The sequence below is a fragment of the Taeniopygia guttata genome, chromosome 14, assembly GCF_048771995.1.
Source record: "Taeniopygia guttata chromosome 14, bTaeGut7.mat, whole genome shotgun sequence".
Classification (NCBI taxonomy): Eukaryota; Metazoa; Chordata; class Aves; order Passeriformes; family Estrildidae; genus Taeniopygia; species Taeniopygia guttata.
In genome coordinates this window covers 1,765,432-1,785,865 of record NC_133039.1, presented here as the reverse complement: position 1 = coordinate 1,785,865, position 20,434 = coordinate 1,765,432, and the positions used below count along the sequence as shown (strand labels likewise).

General features: G+C 38.0%; 1 protein-coding gene across 2 annotated transcripts in view; it reads right to left on the bottom strand.

Moving 5' to 3' along the window:
* TRRAP (transformation/transcription domain associated protein) overlaps positions 1 to 20,434 on the bottom strand; it is a 74,073-nt gene that overhangs the window by 1,350 nt on the left and 52,289 nt on the right. For both annotated transcript variants that reach the window (XM_030285092.4, XM_041719238.2), the window contains exons 61-71: positions 19,983 to 20,083; positions 17,617 to 17,818; positions 16,349 to 16,513; positions 14,320 to 14,410; positions 12,943 to 13,142; positions 11,947 to 12,208; positions 5,267 to 5,492; positions 4,652 to 4,869; positions 3,743 to 3,927; positions 1,913 to 2,116; positions 819 to 1,013 (exon numbers count right to left, since the gene is read on the bottom strand). In XM_030285092.4, the coding sequence (XP_030140952.1) occupies positions 819 to 1,013; positions 1,913 to 2,116; positions 3,743 to 3,927; positions 4,652 to 4,869; positions 5,267 to 5,492; positions 11,947 to 12,208; positions 12,943 to 13,142; positions 14,320 to 14,410; positions 16,349 to 16,513; positions 17,617 to 17,818; positions 19,983 to 20,083 (2,049 nt within the window). The remainder of the gene's footprint in view (positions 1 to 818; positions 1,014 to 1,912; positions 2,117 to 3,742; positions 3,928 to 4,651; positions 4,870 to 5,266; positions 5,493 to 11,946; positions 12,209 to 12,942; positions 13,143 to 14,319; positions 14,411 to 16,348; positions 16,514 to 17,616; positions 17,819 to 19,982; positions 20,084 to 20,434) is intronic.

Below are 20,434 nucleotides of genomic sequence, written 5' to 3'. Positions count from 1 at the left end.
ATCAGATTATTGCACTTAATCCACAGAATGATCAGGTTCTATCAGATTACAGAATTGTAACTAGATTTCAGTTGACAGTATTTTGACACTTTTGGTGCCACATTGCAATTTCAGACTTTTCAAGGCGAGCATGGCTTCCAAACATTTTATTATTCCCACTCCATGTATTCCTTCTCATAAAAAGCTTCCACTACAAAAGCACAACACAATGACTCCTACAGAAATTAATAACATATATTAAGATATTGATACACAGATACAGTTGTGTACATCCTATTTTTAAATTACTCCACTAAATTAATGGCTTTTACCACACACACAGACAGAAGTCTTGGGGAAAGATCTGGAGTACTTTGAAAAGCTGGAGGGTTTTATTGCAGTCATTACACTCTCGGGGAATATTATTTTCTGCTACACAGGGAAAGAACACTGACTACAACATCCATACATATGTATCTAATAGATATACACATATATGTTATAGAGGCCAGTTCTATCCTTGGATGAAAAAGAAATGCCTGCAACAAATACTTTCCTATTTTTTCTCATCACCGAGTTGAGTTACTGGTATTAATTTGCCAACTCCAACAGTCTCAAGCTTCTAAAGCAAACTTTTATGTGTCCAAAGTAAAATCAAACATTTACACATAACATAAAGCATTTCCAAACATTTCCAACATTTCAGCTGGTCTTTGTGATGACCTGAGGGTAAAATTTAAAAACAAATCCGCACAATCATTCAGTTCCTACCTTCACAAAAAAAGTGCTGCTTTATTTATAAATTGTGAAATACAAACCTGTAAAAAAAGTTTACAAACCTTGAAGTTTGGCTGTGCAAAGCAGCGAGCTACTGCAATCATGGATGCAGTGAGGGGCCCCGACACCCCGATGGTGGTGAGAAATTCCGAGATGTTCGGGGTGAGCCGGAAGGGAACCGGGCGGTTGGCGTCCAAATCCCCAGTGGCATCGTTAATGTCAAAGCGAAAGTACGCCACGTTCAGCTTGCCAGTGTCCTGGGTTTAACAGAAAAATGCATAAAAGCAATTAAAGGAACTGGTTTTCGTTCATGGAACCAAAAAAGTTGGGGTTTTGTGTCTGTTATTGCTGAGTTCCAACAGTACTTTTCACTCGTTTAGCAAAACAACTTCTGAGCAATGAAGTTATAAATAATGGCATGCACAAAGGTAAGTAAGTATTTCTCTCAAAATGTTGTGTCCAAGCCCTTTATTAAATACATATAATACCAAACTTAAGGAATAGATGTCTCTGGATCCTGATCTATATGAAGTCACTGCCAATAGACCTCTGGGACAACATTCAGTGTCCAAGGTTCACTGTGGGTAGACAGCTGAACACTAAACAGAGGGATCAAAAAATCCTAATTGCTCTACAGACCATAGCTCTCCAAAATGACATCGAGACTTTAATAAATACCACCTTTGCTCTTTTTTAAGGTGGTAAACATCATTTGAAATATTGGGTTAAAACAGAAAAATCTTGATTAGCTTGATGGATATGCTCAAAAGAGAATGATATTTAAAAAGGGGTACAGCTCTTTAAGAAAATGAATATTTTATTTTTCTTATAGCTAATTGATTTAATACAAAGGTATTTTGAAAGCAATATATATTAGAAAGAAGACTAAAAGGAGAGAATTATCAGTCATTTACATGAAGAGTTCAAGTATCTAAGAACAATTTCACAAAGCTCTAAACTCTCACCACAGAGGGCAGAGTTGATGTCCATGGGCCTGCAGGTTAAAGTACTCCCTACAGGATGTGCAATCACACAGAAATAAAAAGCCTACTGAAATGCACTGTTAATTATCTATGTTGAACTTCGACTCATTTCAAAAGCACAGTGCAAATATCCATCTGATCCAAGACGAGAGAATGAACAAACTGAAGCACACCTGGGCAATCTGCAGCATCTCAGGGTTGAGCCTGTTCAAATGAAAGATGAATTCTGCAAAGCCAATGAGGGCTAACTGGATGGTGAACATCTTCCGGAAGGTCCAGTAATCCGTGGCGTTGGGGAAGGTGTGCAGAGCCCACTCCTTCAGCATGCTGCGAGGCACCATGTTACTCTGCACCTCCTTCAGGATGTCTCTGAGAACCTGCACAGCAAAAGAGTTAGTTGGAAAAAGACATTTTAATGCACTTCTTAGCAACAGACAAATCAACCTAAAAACAACTACCAAGCTGCTCCTAATGGCTGTATCTAATTTTAGGAAAAGCAAAAAAACCCAAAAAAAACCCCAAAAAAACCTACCAAAATATTGAATTACTATAGCATATACTAGGCCTAATTAGTTTGAAAAAGAAGGATCTGTTCTGTTACACCAGAAAGCATGATAGTCATGTTGACTTCAATTGAAGGGTTGTTAAAGTTTCAAATTAAGAATTCTAAAAATATAAACAAATGTTACATAGCACTTCCGTTTTTATTTTGTAACAAAGAAAGTCTGAGACAATTGTTTAAACTACATCTGTAATACATATCTTCTGGGTATTTTTTAATAGCTGTATTTGGAATGGGACTGGCATTTTATGTATAAATTTGCACTAACACTAAGGAAAAAAAAAACACATAAAACCACCTTATACATCACAACTGGTTGTTTGATGGAGGTTACAGAGAGAGAGAGAGCTTTGTTCTTTCTGAGTACTTAATTTATTAGGTGAGATTGCCCAACTGCTTCTGTTTGGCTTAGATGAATGGATCCCCTGGCAATTTTAAGAGAAATATTAGAAGAACATGGGAAGCCTGCCTCACATACCATGCTGTAGCTGCTTATGTAAATTAGAAATGCTACTTCCCATGCTGTCAATTAATTATTTTTAAAGCACTATACAAGAGAGAAAAAAAAAAATCAATCAGCACCCTGCCTGTTTTCAGTTGCATTTACCCAAAACAACTTCCAGCAACACAAATACGGCTTTTTTTAATACAATCATTTCAATATAACCTAAAACTCTGAAGAGATAGAGTTCTCATTATGAAAAACTAAAATACATGCAAAGAATCCAACCACTATCCATGCACCATGCATCTGACATCTAATGACCTCTACCAAACATGCACATCCCTGCTAAGCTGAACAGCCTTTAAAAGACAGGCTCTGCTGAATATTTCTATTTTCTATACAAAACATTTTAGCAAAGTCCTAGCTTTATATATAACAATAACTTAAACCTGTCAGAATCTGCTACCTCTTTTCTAAACTCCAAAATATTCTGTTACTTAGTACATAATGAACTTCCTAAATTCTGAAGAAACGCTATGGGAAATTTGCCAAGACACAGCAAGGTGCTGGTGAAAGCCCTGGATGGAATTGCCCAGGGGATGGCAGGGTGCAGGGGACAGCCCTGGATGGAATTGCCCAGGGGATGGCAGGGTGCAGGGGACAGCCCTGGATGGAATTGCCCAGGGGATGGCAGGGTGCAGGGACAGCCCTGGATGGAATTGCCCAGGGGATGGCAGGGTGCAGGGGACAGCCCTGGATGGAATTGCCCAGGGGATGGCAGGGTGCAGGGACAGCCCTGGATGGAATTGCCCAGGGGATGGCAGGGTGCAGGGACAGCCCTGGATGGAATTGCCCAGGGGATGGCAGGGTGCAGGGGACAGCCCTGGATGGAATTGCCCAGGGGATGGCAGGGTGCAGGGACAGCCCTGGATGGAATTGCCCGGGCAGGGCACAGCAGGGTGCAGGGACAGCCCTGGTTGACCCCTGCTGTGGTACCTGGTGACTGGCCTGCGTGCCCCGAGCCTGCACCGTGGCCAGCCGGTCGTAGTAGCGGGAGATGGGGTTGTCGTGCTCGATGCCCTTCTTGGCACAGCGCTGTTTGTAGATCTCCACCAGGGACAGCGAGGAGGGGTTGTCCTCCACCAGCCGCATCTGTGGGGACACCGCCACCACCCGCGGCACTGCGCAGGGGGCGCGGCAGAGAGAGCAAAGCAAACCCGAGTTCATCCAAAGCCCAAATGCTGACACACCCGCCCTCAAAACACAAACCCAATAATCAACTGGAGCCTATCAACAGAAAACTTTAATGCTATGCTAATAACTAATTTACAAGCTCAGGCAAAAAATAATTACAGAAGGGTTTTCTTTTATCTTAACAAAAATATCAATGGTATTTTCAAAAAAAAATTGAGCACTCCTATTCCTATTTTTCTTTACCTTTAGGAAAGAGGGTAATACTTTGTTTAGATGAAATTCAGCAATAAAAAGTATTTCTTCTGTGTTATGTGGAAGACGTAAAAGAAATTCAATATTTGTATATCACTACTTGGGGAGAAAAGATTTTGTTCATCCCTCTTCTGCTGTCTCTAAATGTTGTATTTTCCATTGTATTTCCCATACTTCAATGCTGTTGAAGTACATGTGCCCATTTCCACACCAAGAGGCTCAGCGGGCATCTCTGCCTTAAACATTCACAAGTCCACTTGATATCGTAAGCAAGGCACATAAGCATTTCTAAAAACACCCCAGATCCCACGTAATCAGCTGCACTCCTCCAGAGGGGTGCTACAGCTCCAGACAAGACTAATCACCCAGACAGATGTGAATTTACCTTCTGAATATTCCATTACAACCTTGGAGCACAACTTACATTTAAAAGCAACACAGATCTTTCTCCTTGGGTACCTGTGAAAAACAAATGTCTTTTGGTGGTCTCCTTCCTCTTCTCCAGGCAGGGGTTGAGGAGGCGGAGCAGCTGCAGGACGCGCTCCTCGCGGCGCGACTCGGTCAGGCAGGCGTCGTTCATCACCAGGTAGGGGTAGATCTTCCCGTTGTGCCCGCGGATGTACAGCCTGCGGGCGGCCGTGTTGTGCTTCTGCACTATCTCCACCCTGGGCATGAACCTGCCATGAAGCAGCATTTGGAGACAGCTTTCTAACTGTTTTGAACAACAGGATCTCTAGCGATGGCAATAAAAGCACAGTTCTCAACTTACAGCAAGGTACAAGAAAACCAAATATGCTCTGAATGGTGAAGGTGTTTAGTGATCAAATGTAAAATTATTGAAGGGGGATAAATTAAAAAGGTGTTACATCAAAGTTTAACTACATATGTAGTACACATATATAAAATATTTATGTACTATAAAATATCTATCTACTTTCGCAGAGGGATGGATGGATGGATGGATGGATGGATGGATGGATGGATGGATGGATGGATGGATGGATGGATGGAGAAGGCTTTAATTTCCTTCTCTGTTTTCAGAATTACAGCTACCAAAGCAAATTTTTAGGTTACCTTGCTATCTTGATGTAATAATGTGTTGGCTTTGGCATAAGGAATTCTCCAGGTATCTCTACTTCCGCAGTTTGAGCTGAGAAGTTACTTAGAAAGCGGCACTTTTCCTCTATGAGGAAGAACTTTGGAAGCTGTTTAGTTTTGGCCTCCAGAATTTTGATCCACTTCTTTAGTTTGGAGATAAGGTTGTGGAGTTTCATTGATCCTGGCACACTGAAGTCAAAATCTAAAAAAAAAAAAAAAAAAAAAAGCCAAACAAACACAAATTACCCAATTCAATAGTGCAAACCAAACACACACACTCCCCAACTAAGCTGAACTGCCTTTAAAAGACAGGCTCTGTTGAATATTTCTATTTTCTATAGAAAACCTTTTTGCAAAGTCCTAGCATTATATAGGACAATAACTTAAACCTGCCAGAATCTGCTACCTCTTTTCTGTACCCAACTCTAAAATATTGTGTTATTTAGTACATAAACTTCCTAAGATTTTCCTGTTTTACAGTCACACACACAGTGAAAAGCAAGTAGTGAAAAATTTAAATACTATTACTGTATTGAATTCTCTTTATACTGAAACCAGACATACTGCATAGAAAAAAAACCAGTAAAACTCTGAATTATTACATCAGACCATTTAGTGAAAGAGGAAGAGTAGGCTTACTTTATAGCACTATAATTTTATACCTGTTTAATTGCAAGTCATTTATTTATTTATTTAAAATCAGTAGTGACTTTATACTCCTAAAATGAATGGAAGACCCCCAGTTGAGGATACAACATAGAATCCATGAGGAACTGCAGGACAAACAATAAAGTTGTTATTATTACTGATCTTCTCAGTTGCAAGAAAATTCTTATTCTTTCCTATCTTAGACAACAATTGAAAAACACTACAGGAAGACCAGTCACAGCAGCCCAGGAAAAACTACAATATTATGCAACAGCCTGCTCTTTCCACTGCAATGTCAACAGCATCACAGAGTGAGAATATCTCCTTTAATCCACATGCAGGTGAAGAAGGAACTTTCACAAGGTCAATATATGGACTTCAGTACATTATGCAAGTTAATTCTGTAACAGAAATCACTGCAATACTGAGCATTTTCTGGGCCACACCAACACCATCTTCTTAACACTGCTCTCACTACAGTTTCAGACAAAGCAAATAATAAATAAATAAATGTCTTTGATTTCCCAAAAGAGGGAAAATTAATAAATTACATACGTGTAATGATGGCTCAGCATTTCAGTGCCACAACAATGAAAGATTAAACACACCTGGATAAGAAGACAAACTACTCTTGGTAAACCTCATTAGTTCTGGCATCCCAAACTGTGCAAGTTAACCAACAGACCTGAATTTTTGACTGATCTCCACTCCCTAGAAGATGCTGTTTTAAGCTCAACATGTCTCAAGTGAAAAAGCAACTGAAAAACACCAGCAAATGACAATTCAGTATTTCTGAGATTTGCAGCTAGAGCAGAATGGAACCTTCAGTATTATTTATTACAACGAAAAATAAAGTCTTAAAAATTAGTTTAAATTTTCTTGCAGAACCTTCATTTCAATATGCCATATACACTCAGTATTTTTCTAAGTTGACAAAAATACCAAAAACCAAACAAATATGAGCACTGATCTGAAAATTTGACCACATAAATATGTTACAAGCATCTGCCTGCAAGTGTGCCAAGAGTGCATTAAGTATGTGCACACAGCAATTACTGCATTATAAAAGTTTTTTCAACCACAATTAAACCACTCAAAACTCTGATCATCCAAAAGACTTAAAATATTCATTTAGCCAGCAGAGTTCCTGTCATTCTACACATACACTCTCCTAAGTTCTTTTCTTTAATCCAGGATTTTAATGCCAAAGAAAACAATGCACCTTAGGATTGCTTTCACTGTGCTGTTCTGTTACTTAAATAAATATCTGAGAACATATAACCCAACATATTTCACTGTGTATCCACAATAAACTGATATGCTAAAATCTTTCAGTGAAAGACCTAAGTTTACCAGCCTAAAACAGAGCAAAAAACTAGCTCATACAAAATCCTTTCCACTTCTCTAAGGAAAAGGTCTATAATGAAAAATACAGTTTCATATTTATGGATGTAATATTCCCTTTTCTTTTTCTGCCTGCTGTGGGCAGTGCATCTACTGCAATATCACTGTAAAACACTCTTATTAAAATCCCAAGCCTACCCTCTAGTGAGCAGTGGGAGTAAATCATTTCATCAAAGTGACAAAATTATTGCATCATTTATCTCCCGAATCTCTGAAGTGCAGGAAAGTACCCTCAAACTGCAACTAGTTTTTGTGCTAATATGAATCAGCCAAGAGGTAAAAACACACATCAATATATTTTCCTTACAAAAAAAAAGGCACTCAGTTCACCACAAGAGCAGCTCCAGTTTGCTGAATGCCTATTTTAGGATTTTTGTTGTTCTTTTGTTTCCCAGTGGCAGATGGGAAACACTGAGAGTTCAATTAGTCTTTCTGCTCATGTCACAGAGAGCCCCATCTGAGAAGAAAAATCATTTCAGCTGGAAGAAAGGGAAATACAAGACCAAACATTATTTGTGTACAAAGTCTCTCTGCTTTGCAGACATCTTAATCTATATAAACAGTGGTTTTGTATAAAAAAAAAAATCTATTCCTTCAGTAGTACTGGAAAACACCTTTTTCAATCTAATACACACTGTCTGAAGTAACTCACTACTTGCACCACCTATTCCTAAAAAGGATGGGAAGTTTTCCCCCTCATCCTTAATGGGGATTTTCACAGAAGGCCATGGCAGTGCAAGCAGTTTGCTCTCTCTTCTCAATGCTGCTGAAGTTTCTTGTCACTCTCAATGGAAGGAGAAATGGAGAATCTTCTCCCCAGTGAGACAGACCTAAAAAAATCCTGATGCCTCTTAACACACTTTGATTGAAGGCTGTACCATCATTCTTCAGGAAGAAACACCAAAAAACATACTTGAGGCAGCAAAATTAGAGTATCAAACCCTCTGTGCTCCCCAGTCCCCTTGGCCTACACAACATTAACATGGCATTAAGAAAACAAAGAATACCTCCAAACTAAAACTCCAGAACTATACTATAAAAAAACCATTCTGCTACACTGGAAGAAAATAGTTCTGATCAATCAAAGGCAAGAGGCTATTAATGCTTTTAGAGCAAGAAACAGTTCATTTGAAGATTTTTAAGATTATTCTGACCATAGGAAAAGCCTGATTCCATTAAAGGTTCACATCTCAAGATCTCCAGTTAAAAAGCCAAGACACCCATCATGTAAGGTGTCCCTGAGGACTGAGTTGTAAGCTTTTCTGCACAGAGCAGGACAATTCTTTATGCCCATGAAGAAGATCCAAGCATTCTCCAAAATTGAAGTGCTGTCTTGCTTTTGAAGTTATTATTCAAACATTTATATACTCTACTTCCCAAAACTTCTTTCCAATCTCACAAGAACTTTTGGTAGAAACCAATAAAGATGAAAAATCTCAGTGAGAGGAAAGCAGAAATATGGAGTAGTACTTCTGGTTTATCACTCAGCTCCAGAAAACCAAGACTGCATAGACCAGACACCAAGGTCAAATATTATCCATCTCTTCATCTGGATTTCCTAGATAACACCCTGTTACCTAAAAATTGCAGTGGAACCAAAGCAAGAGCTACCAAAGTACACTATGTTCACTCTCGAGCACAAGGGGAAAAAAAATCCTTAAGAGGCTGAAAATGAACAGAGCTCTTCCCTCTGCCGCCTCCAAACAGTTCAGAGCCACATTTGGGTTTCAAGAGCTTCCTCCTGACTGCAGAGCTACCATTGTGCTGGGGGACAAAGTCTCAAGGAAATTACCATGCCCTTCAAGAGGGTATTTTGGAGCTCTCCATTCATATTCAGCTTGAGAGGAGAGATGGTTGCAGAAAGAAGCTGATCCAAACTCTAAACTATCATCTCCCCACAAAAGGACAATTGAGGCAGCTTTTCTGCTGCTTTCACTGCTGAGAGAGCTCTCAAAGGGAGCATTTTTCAGCATTTTCTTTTCTTTGATGTCAAAAGGTTTAGCAGAAAAGGAAAGAACAAAGAACAGATGGTCAAAGAACTATGCATTTGAAGTTCTAGAAAAAAAATTCAAAGTAAAATTTGTTTTTAGAATATAGCATTAGGATAAAGATGACCTATCATAGCTCCAACAGTCCAGACTGCTACAAAGAATTCAGAATATAAGAAATGGTATGAGAGTCTCCAGTGGCTCCAAACAGGAATCAAAATACAACTCTGATGTTGACAGAACCAAACCCTGTCTATAAAAAATAGCTGTCAACATTAATCTGGGAATAATTGACAAAAAGTTTACTCCAAGACAGCTCCTTAGCTTGGACACTTTTGAAATGAAAGGCAACCACTGTAATTATCTGTCCATCATCCAAATGCAACTGGTACTCAGAACAGGAAAAACAAACGTGAACATTGTGGTGTGATAGAAGGACACATCAGGCACATTCTACAATTGGTTTCTTGTAATGCTAAAAAAAATCTTGCAATTTTCAGTACAGTAATTACAATCCTATTCAGTTATTTACATATATGTTACTCTTATTGTAAAATCAATATAAAACTTATTTTAATTTTCTTCATAACAAATTAGATTACAGATATTATTAAGTATGCTGATTGGTTTAATTGCTTCTCTTTTCCCACATTTAATTTGTAAATTTAAACACTGAATGTAATAGATTAAAATAAAATCTAATCCAGCACTAAGCAAAATAGTTACGTGTATCCTGCAGACATTCATATTTCATTATACTTGAAAAACATGAAATCTTAAAAAAAAAAGAAAGTAATTACTGTTATTTAACTGAAGTTTACTAAGAAACACTTTGCATTTTATGACTTTATAAGACTTTTATGACCAGGCCTATGTCATACTTTGGTTTATATGTTGTTCCATATATTTCTTTAATTAAGAGAGAACATCTGAAAACCTTAACAGCCATTTATATATCACAAAGATATGCAAAAAATAAAAACAGCATAAAAATACTGGAAATCCTCTCCACTTTTTAACTAAAGGTTGTAACTGAATCATAATTAAGCTTTCTTAAATGTTTCTCTAGAAATGTTTTGAAATATTACTTCAGATATTGCAGACTGTAGTCTGGTATTTTATTTACTTTTCCTTTACACCTTGGAAACCCCAGAGCTCTCTGATGCTCACAGGAAAGGAAGTAGGAGCTGTTGTGACAGCCCAAAAATAACTCAAATCCAACCAAGCATATCAACAACACTTACAGCAATAAGTGGCTATACCACTGTTGCAATGTAAAGACTATAAACCATTATTAAAAATCAAAATCAAGTCCATACTCGTATTTAATGTAGAGCATTTTAGTTGGAAGGGATCTACAACAACCATCCCCAGATCCCTGATCCAGGGCTGCTCTCCAGCCTCTCCTCCCTCCATTTACACCTGTACCTGCCATTATTCCTCTGCTCTAGGTACAGAATCCAGCACTTGGACTGGTGAAATTTTACCCCATTAATCATTATCCAACGATCTTTTTCCCCCTTATGCTCCCATTAAAGACACACAGTGTTTATACTTCCATTTCTCTCCCTAGTACACTCCATCCAGTAAAAATTCAATCATATGGTTCAGGACTTTCATTATCTGCTGTCATGCAACTGCTGTGCCTCAGAAAGGACATCGTGCAAAGCATGGCGTGCACGAGATATGTAGGTCACTTCTAAAACTCAGTTACTTTCACAGGATTCCCACCAGTTCCCCTATTTTCACAATATTATCAGCAAAATGGTTAAAAAAACACCCCAAGTCTACTTGTCAAACACTCTCAGTTACATTTAAAGAAAAGCCAAGGAACTTATGCAAAACTCAAAATTCTGGCAGCCCAAAACACTGATGTCAATCAGTGTCACTTGGTCATCTATGAGCTGCGTGGCCTTAACACATTTCACCAAACAAATCAAGCTTGTGAACAAGCTTTTCTTAGAATTTCAAATCAAGATCACATACTCAAATATGTAACCACTGGTTAAGAGAAAATGAATGACGCAAAAAAGCTACTTCCCTTAAGTATCTTTTTTTTATTAGCTCTGATTAAAGTTATTGATTCAATTTACCAATGATGTAAATTTAGGTAATAGAATTTTTATAATCTAGTTACCCAAATCACTAAAGTAATCCTACTCATCAGAAGTAGACTGTTTTGAAAGACTTCACATAAAACCATCAGTTTGGAGTTCTGGTGTGAAAATTTCATTAAATTCTGGCATCATAGAGAGGCAGAGATCATTACTGTCCTTCACATACAACCAGCAGTTCTGTTCAAATTGCAAAAATATTACACCAAGTAATCTAAGTTAAACACATATGTGATCAAACTACACTTTTCAATAATAAAAATACAACAATATATTTATTCTCTAGGTTGATGTCTGTTTTCCACTTGAATTACGTTTATTACTGTACAAAAGACTGGAACAAAACTATTTCAGGTTTGCTGAATGACAGAAAAGTGCCATTTTCTAAATTTTCTCTCAGGAAATACAGTAGACTAAAAAAGCAGAATGCCCTCAGAGCTGAACTGTGAGGAGAAATTTTCTTGAGATTAAATGCAACATTTAAAAAATTCTAAACATTTACCTGTTGTAAATTGGCCTTTTAACTTCTGGAACACGGGGTCTTGAGCTGTTGCCTGCGCTCTCCTGGCTAGTGACTCTGAGGCTGCACTAGAAAACATGGTGGACACATTGGATACATTCTCAAGACCTACTCCAAAGGTGCTGACTAACTTCTTGACAAAATTCAGTGTATGAGGAGTGATTTTGGCATCTGAAACGGCTCCACTTTTCTCAAAGGCAACAGAGTAGCACTTTGCCAAGCCCTGCTGCAGTTGTCTGAGAACCTGAGAATGAAAAACAGAAAAAACAAAATAGTCAGGAAGATCAGGCCTTCTGATTTCACACCAAATATTCATTACCACTCTGTTTCATAGAGTAGAATTATGCTCTCAAAAGCATCTGCTTAAAACTCTACTCTTAAACTGCAGAGGGTCAATAAGAATGACAGCACTGAATTTCATTAGCATTGCCAACAAACTGAGCAGGGGAAATGCTGCTTCACAAAGGACAACCTGCTCTTTCAACAGCAGTTAACTTCTTGATTTCATGTTTTGAGATATATGAAAAAAAGTGATATGAGGAAACCTTTAAATAAACACTGTGCTAGGCAGACAGAACAGTAGTCCAACACTTTGAGAGGCAAGGAACAGCAGAGTGGCAGGTCCATCTGCTCTCTGTTGCAATGCAAATTTCAGGTAATAATCACCACCTGTCACACACCACCAGCTCAAGAAGGAAACTGGTATCTCTGAGACTTAGTGTAAGAATATACATTTTCAGTTAGTATGAGCAACAGCTTAAATCCTAGAGGCATTCATCACATTAACAGTTCTGCAAAACCCCTGTTACTGCTTCCAGAAATAACCAAGATCCAGTCAGTTTCACAAACATCAGTCTACTAATCAAAACAAACAGTTATGCTTTGATGTTTAAAATTAATTCTGGGTAAATATTTTGCAGTTAACTTTCCCTTAGATGATCCATACATTCATCATGGAAAGTCATTGAAGCCAAATACCTCCTCATGCCAATTCTCTCTGAACCAGACCATCTGATCCACAATGCCTTCCAGAGAGGACAGAAGGGTTGGGTGCAATTCCCGCTGCATGTGCATGATCCTGCTGCATCTCCACATTGGGGCAGTGGCTCTGATGGGCCCAGGGTCTGAGGCAGAGTGGGACTGATTTCCAACTGAACTTGGCTGCTGTTGCCCTGAATCTGGAAAGTGAACATTAAAAAGGAAATAAGAATTACATTTCATGAACTTGATATGTGTCTGTTTGAAACAAAATAAATTGTTCCAAGAATTGGCTTGAGATTTACACTAAGTATTAATTATGTATTTCTCGTCTGTATCTTTTAGCACAAACCATCTCCAGCATGACAACTCCATCAGAAACTGATTAAGCAGTTTTGCTTTATCGGGTAACCCCCACTAACTCACACAACCCACCCACCCAGCAGTGTTTTTTGGACGAACCTACAGGGAAATATTTTACTATCGCTGGAAAAGAATAAGTTATTAGGGTATATGGGCATCTCCTTTTGCAAAAGAGTATCCAAACAAAAATAAAACATTATTTAATTAGTGCTCTTTCAAATTTTATACAGAAGTTTAGTGAACTAATTCCCAAATGGAAAGGGCAATTAAATAAACAATGTACTTTGTAATAAAGAACACAATACTGAAATGAGAGTTCTTCAAGTAGCTCTCCCAGGATTCCCAGGAAATTATATGGGACAAAAGAACAACTAAATTCTGTGGAATCATTTGACATAACTATTCCAAATGTGATTTGTTCTTGGGAAAAGAGTTGTTGTGCAAGTTGCTGAGTGCTTTCCCCGTCTCCTAAACATTTCTCAAAGCCAACATTGCTTTTATTGGTGTAAACTGAGATGCTCATTCTACCTGAAAATTCACCATAAGAAGTTATTATGGAGACAGAATTTTTTCAAGTGTGGTTCCTCTGAAAACAAACAAAATGTTGCATGGCTCATGCATCCAATGAAAATTAGGTTAGAGAATCTTAGAAAACTGTGACAGTCTCTTGTATTTATAAACCAAGAATTTTCTACTTCTCCACAAATTTATCAAGATAAACATCCAGTGAAGAACGTGTGATTCTCAGAAATTAAGGTGACATGAGAATGAAAGAGGTGGCACTCCTCTTGGTGAGTATTTTATACAGAAAAAATCAAGACAGCTCAAGTAATCTGCAGGTTTAAACTTCTCAGAAACAAATCAATGAAAGCAGAGCTTATCAAGAGTTTTCTTCCTTAGCTTTGCTAAGTTGGTGTGTTTTCTAGAGAATGTTTTCTCTGTAATATCCAGTGAAACTTAACCTAACAATTAAGTTACAAAGAGCCCAAAGAATTCCATGAGGACCAAACTCACCGCTCTTGTAGCGCTCTCGCTGTTCTATCTTCAAGGTCAAATAGAGGGTCCTGATAGGAAAATAAACAGCCTGGGGATAGACTCTTCCCACCTATTTGGAGATACACATTTCTCAGTTAAGGAACTACAGATCACATCAACACAGATTCTCTAGTAAATGAGTCTAATTCAGGAATAATCAGCTCTTTGTGTTAAATAACAGCTTATGGAAATTAAAGATTCCTTCAGTAACAGGAGCCCGAAGAGGATGAATTGGTAGCTCCCTGCACACACTGTTAAGACATTACCTAATTAGGGTTTCCAGATCATATTGCCTAATAAACCTGAAAGCAGCATAATGTCAGAGCTCCAGCTGGGCCAGCTCAAAGATCTTACTCATGTGCATAATGGAAGAAAAACAGACATAATGACAGCAGTTAGTCTTTAAATTAGGCCACAATTCCCAGCAAGCCCCACGATACTTGATAAGAAAGCCCATTAGAGAGTAACTTTACTCCACCTAATTGTGGCACTTAATGTAAGAGGATACCAACTGCACCCAAAAATAAAACCAGGATTTTATTGGCTTCCATTAAAAAAAAAGAACCCTAAAGAGATGTTGACATTCAGCATCCCATTTAAATCTGTAAATCTCAGTATCTATTAAAGGAAAGAACCATTTGTCTACTACCTGCAGTAGAGCACATCTTAAGTCATCATTTGAGGCTTCTTACCCACAATTTTACTAAATCACAGATCCTTTCTCCATCCAAATGGATATGGTAAGTGGTGGAAATATAGCAATGGGATTGACGCATTCAGTAATCTGATATTTATGACAGATCACTAACCTGACACATACATGCTTCTTGCTGTAACTCAAAAGTTATTTCAGGAGAATTGTGGAGTTTCACAACAGTAACACAGAAAATATGGCATTTTTTTATTTCACACTTTTTCTGTGTACCTGAAGTTTAAAGGCAAGACAAACAGGAGTATCTGTGATATTTACAAGTCTAAGCTCCAGCTAGTGTATGAATTCTGAGCAAACACTAACTTCTACGAATTTAATACAGATCTCAACAAATAAAGTGTCCACAAAGTGTTGAAATGAGTATTTTCTGCCAGAAGACAGTAGAGCACACTGGTGTTGCCAGACAATACCAAGCCATACCCATCAAAGTTTGCCTTACCTACTTTGGCATCTTAGGCTGCTTGGCAGCATGGTCTCTTCAAAGTTAAATTTTAATTTTATGAAGAGAGGGAAGGAAACATGAATACCTCTGCAGACACATGCATATCCAGACCTGTGTACACCCATGCCAACACAAATGGACAGTCTCTAGCTACAAAAACTCTCATTCTCAGTGGTCTGAAAGAGGAAAGATGGGATGGGATAGGATAAAAGGAGCTCAATCTCACAGGATCATAGAATACCCTGAACTGGAAGGGACCTGCATGGGCAGTTATTCCATATGTCAAAAATCAAGAGGGGAGGGAAAGAAAGGAGCTCTGTGAGGAATTCAGCACAACAGTTGTCCTGTGCCAGTTTCCAGGAAACAGTGGAGCAGTGCAGGCCTGGAATTCAGGTATTGTGAGAACTTCCCATGGCCACCTGTGCATTAATGGGACTTCACAACTATTTTATATCAACCTGCATGAACAAACACCAGAGCACTTCCAGAGAGAGTTTGCCCTTTAGCCACAAAAGCTAACCATTCTTTACTCCTATGTTACAAGCATTTATAACTATGTTTATGTGTTCTACCTCATTCACAAAAATATATTAAATAGAATTCCAGAGGGAGAGCTATAATGCCTCATGCAAATAAGAATTCAGTTTCACTGGATTTAATCTCAGTAAAACCCACTTTGAAATTCAAAATATCCTGCTTAAAGGCAGAAAATATCATTTTTTAACACATCAACAGTTGCAAACAATACCATTTTTAAAGCTTGGCATTTTTGTAATTTGCTTTAAAAAATATTCATGTGTCACCTCACGAATGAAGATTACAGACCATAAGGAATTAAGGGTTATCTTCAGTACCTGACTGATGAGGTTGAGGAGGAGTTTGCCCTCTGAGCCAACCAGGCACGTCAGCAGCTGTGGGATCCAGGCCAGCCACTGGATGGGTGGGACACCAATGCAATACTTGTCCACTGCATCTGCCAAGGTGTTCTTATCATCATCAAAACTCAGCAGCCAAAGAACCTAGAAGAGAATTTCAAGAGGCTCTCTCAGTGCTTAAATTTAAGACACATCAATCATTATGATGCAAGAAAGCAGAGATATTTTATTAATATGACTGTGGAGTCCTTGAAAGTGTTAAAGCTGCCTCAGAGACAAGAACTTACATTTATTGTGCCTGGCCAATGCTATTTTTTTCCCTCAGAAATAATATTTAAAGGATGTAAAAAATAAATCTAAGTGTACCCCTTACTATGAAATAAGACAGAAAAGAGCAAATGAACATGACTGCATTCCAGAATTTCTTTGTGTTTTTCACTGTGGGTGTGGATAAAAATTTAGGGAATTTTATAAACCTAAAATATGCAACTCAGATTAATGAACCTTGATACAAGAACTTGATTATTTCTCTGGGTGTCCTTAATTATTTTAACTGTCCACCCCTAGTCTAATTTAAATGTAAATATATTAAGCATTGACTAAAAATCATTACTATTATGCAACCAGACAGGAGACTAATAAACTTCAGAGCGCTGTTGAGGCCACCTTTAATCTCAGACAATATCTTCTGTGTTTGTTTCACAGTCAGAACAGATTATCTTCCCTGGTCTGGTAAAATTTTTTAATTTTCTTCATGAGAGAGATTAAATACCCCCAAACTGAGAAACATACAACACAAACAGCTTGCTTTGGCCAAAATTTTGCTGAATTTCAGAGTAAAACTGTACAAAAAAGGCTTATTTGGAATAAAATGCAATACTTAGGTAAACATTAATATTATTTATCCATAGTAATGATAAACAGACCTCAAACTATGTTACTTTTTAAAGCATCAAAGGATGCCTTTTTGCAAGTATTGCAACACACTATGTAGTAGAAATACTGGATGTGGTTTGTCCTTTTCCTCCTACAGAAAGGTTCCACATCTAAAGGAAAACCCAGACACCCTACTGACATAAAAAATCCCAAAATGAGTAATGAACAACCACACACAGCCCCTTCCATCCAAATTATAGCTTCCCCTCAGTAACCCTTTCTCTAACTGCAAAAACTTGAGCACTGAACAACATCCCAGCCCTTCCCAAGAGGATGGAGCTCTGATTCTTTTTTGAGCACCCAGACCTTACCTTTGCTAAGTATTTCCTGGATTTGCTCTCGTTCTGGTGGCGGCAGGCGTGCAGGTAGCAGGTGATGGCAGACACCCCCAGGTGAAGCTGCCTCTCCTTCACAAAGATGTTCTCCAGGTAATCCCCCCACATGGCCCACGCTTTCACCAGCACGTCGTGCATTTGCACAGCTGCAGAAAAAGCTTTGTTTGCTTCTTCAGACCTGTGTGGTGACATGTAGGAATATGAGTTTTATATAATTTAGTAGCTGTTTGCTAGTGTAAGTCAGATTTCTGATAGGGCAAGCAATTAATTTCTTAATACTCAGTGATATTTTTGCATTCTCTAGTAAGGTCCCTTACAACTGTTTTGTCATTGCTTTCTTTAAAGTTCAGCACCATGCTTCATCATGAAAATAGTTTCATAAGTATTAAGAATCTCACATACTCCATTAAAAAATTTTTAAAAGCTCCCAGTGCACTGCAGTGGAAACCCAGGCAGTGAAACTGGGAGAAAGAAGAGTGAATGATAACACAAGGGGAGTGAAGCAAAATCATCTGAACGTGCTGCTCCACTGGGCAAAAAAGGAGTAAAGCAACATTGGGAAGATGTTATTTAAGTTATATTTTAGAGGAATGCATCTTACTTAACTCCTTTTCCAGAGAAGTCATGAAAAATTTTACAATCAACATTTTCTGGAAACAATCAGTTCCTCATTCCCACAGCTGTAAAAGTTTCTCTTTTTATCAACAGGAAAAGTGAAGAAATTTGAAGGTTAATCACAAAGTCCTGCGTAACCAAAAGATTATTTGTTTGTTCCTTCTGAAGTTTCCTCCATGTTTCCTCAAGAGTCACAAGTCCAAAGTTTGGCATGATTCATCCCAATATATATACAGCCCTTGAATCTATGTTATTTCTTAGGCATAAAAATTAAGGATGAGAAAACTCCCATAAGCACTACCAAAATGAAGAAACTTAAAGTATTTCAAGACTCCTTATTAACAGAAAGAGCTTCACTGCTGCCTTGCAGAATAAGCATTGAAATAAGCCATATGAAAGTAACATGATGCTTGCTTGACTCATTTTTTAAAATTACCTGTAATGTATTTTTAACATAACAATATTAGCTTGGGGGATTATAATACTACATTAAAATGACCAGTTACTGAGGCATAACTCTAAAAAGGAAAACAGCTTTGTCTGTCATGTGTTGGTTTTTGTGCTCCATTAATGTCCTTGCTTTCAGAAGCTTCTTGCACCCTGGGTGAAGGTTTGAAGTGAACCAGCCCAACAGCAGCCTGATGGATGACTTTGTATCACTACTGCTCCTTTATAAAAAAGGGACTTCTCTGTCCATTTTCCTTTCTCCCACTCTACAATCCATCACTCTTGACACCTGAGGTGATTTTTTTTTTAAGTGGTTTCTATCACCTTGCCCAGCCAATGGGCAGCACAGGAGGATGCAGGAGCAGAGGTGACCTTTAACTTCAGTTTTGTTGACACACAGGTAATCATTCAGCAGTCCATTTTCAGGTTCAACACTGCCACTGGTCCTAACTGAAACCTTCCTAAATTCCTCACCTCAACTGTAGTGCTGAAAAATCCTTGTGTTTTTTAGTAAGATTAAGAAACCATAAGTACATCAGAACCACATTTTTAAACAGAAACCTTTATCCATTTTATCTGGAAAGAACAAACAAAGACAACAATTCTCTGCAAGAATTTTTAAAAATTTAACAATATGGGGAAGGCACACTTTCTTCTCTTTACATCTCAACTACAATTAAGCCAGTGACCATATAAAAGCCCACCGTACTTTCCATCCAAGTAATTGCATTCTACCTATTTAAAATTCTCTTGTAACCACAGAAGAAAATATTCATCATTTCCTGACTTGAATTGCTATGTGAGGTTGCAGTGTACAGCTTGAGACCTGATGGATTTCATTCTGTAGGTGGCCACAATGTAGTGGTAAAGGAATTATTCCACCCATATGTAACACATAGCAAAATTGTCATTAAATCCCATGCCCACTAAGAGCTCTTGAAATCTAAAGGGATCTTTTTGGCATCACCAAACAAAATTTAACTGATGAGATATTTATTTATAGAACTAAAGAGAGATATTCCTCAGAATAGTAAAACGCCTGTCAGTGGAAAGCAAAACCATTACTACTTCTCTCCTGAAGGCTTCAATATAGGACCAATCATTACATCTCAAAACTGCAAAGGAACTCTCACAGATACTTTTACTTTCTTACACAGCAGTGAGAAATTTAAGGCTGGTATAAAGATATGGAATGGCTTTTCTGCTCAAATACTGTATAGAATACTTCAGCTGCATTTTTTCAGATGTGTGCTACTGCCACTTGCAGCCAACATACTCACTTGTTAATCTGTGCCAAGAACATTCCCTTTAAAGCATAAAACTCTGCAGTCATCTCCTTGGTGAAGTACTTCAGATTGGTTGATTCAATGACTTCAAGACCCTGTTAAATAAGCCTTGGTGAGAAAAGTCTTTTAAAAGGGAAGGCTTTTTTAAAAGAAAGTGCCATAAAACAACAGCCAAAATATTCTCTTGAAATTTAAATAGCATGACTTTCAAGTATTTCATTTTGATTTTAAAAAAATACAGACTGACAATTTTAAGTTTCCATTGGCCTATGCAAACCAAATACTACAGACAACATTTAGCAGGCTATTTTTCCACCTTGTTTATGTTATAATTATATTATGTTATAATTATATTGTGTTATAATTATATTGTGTTACAAGGTTCATTTGCTGGACAACCACATGCCAGTGGATTTTGCCTAAAATCACTCTTTTTCCTTTTCAAC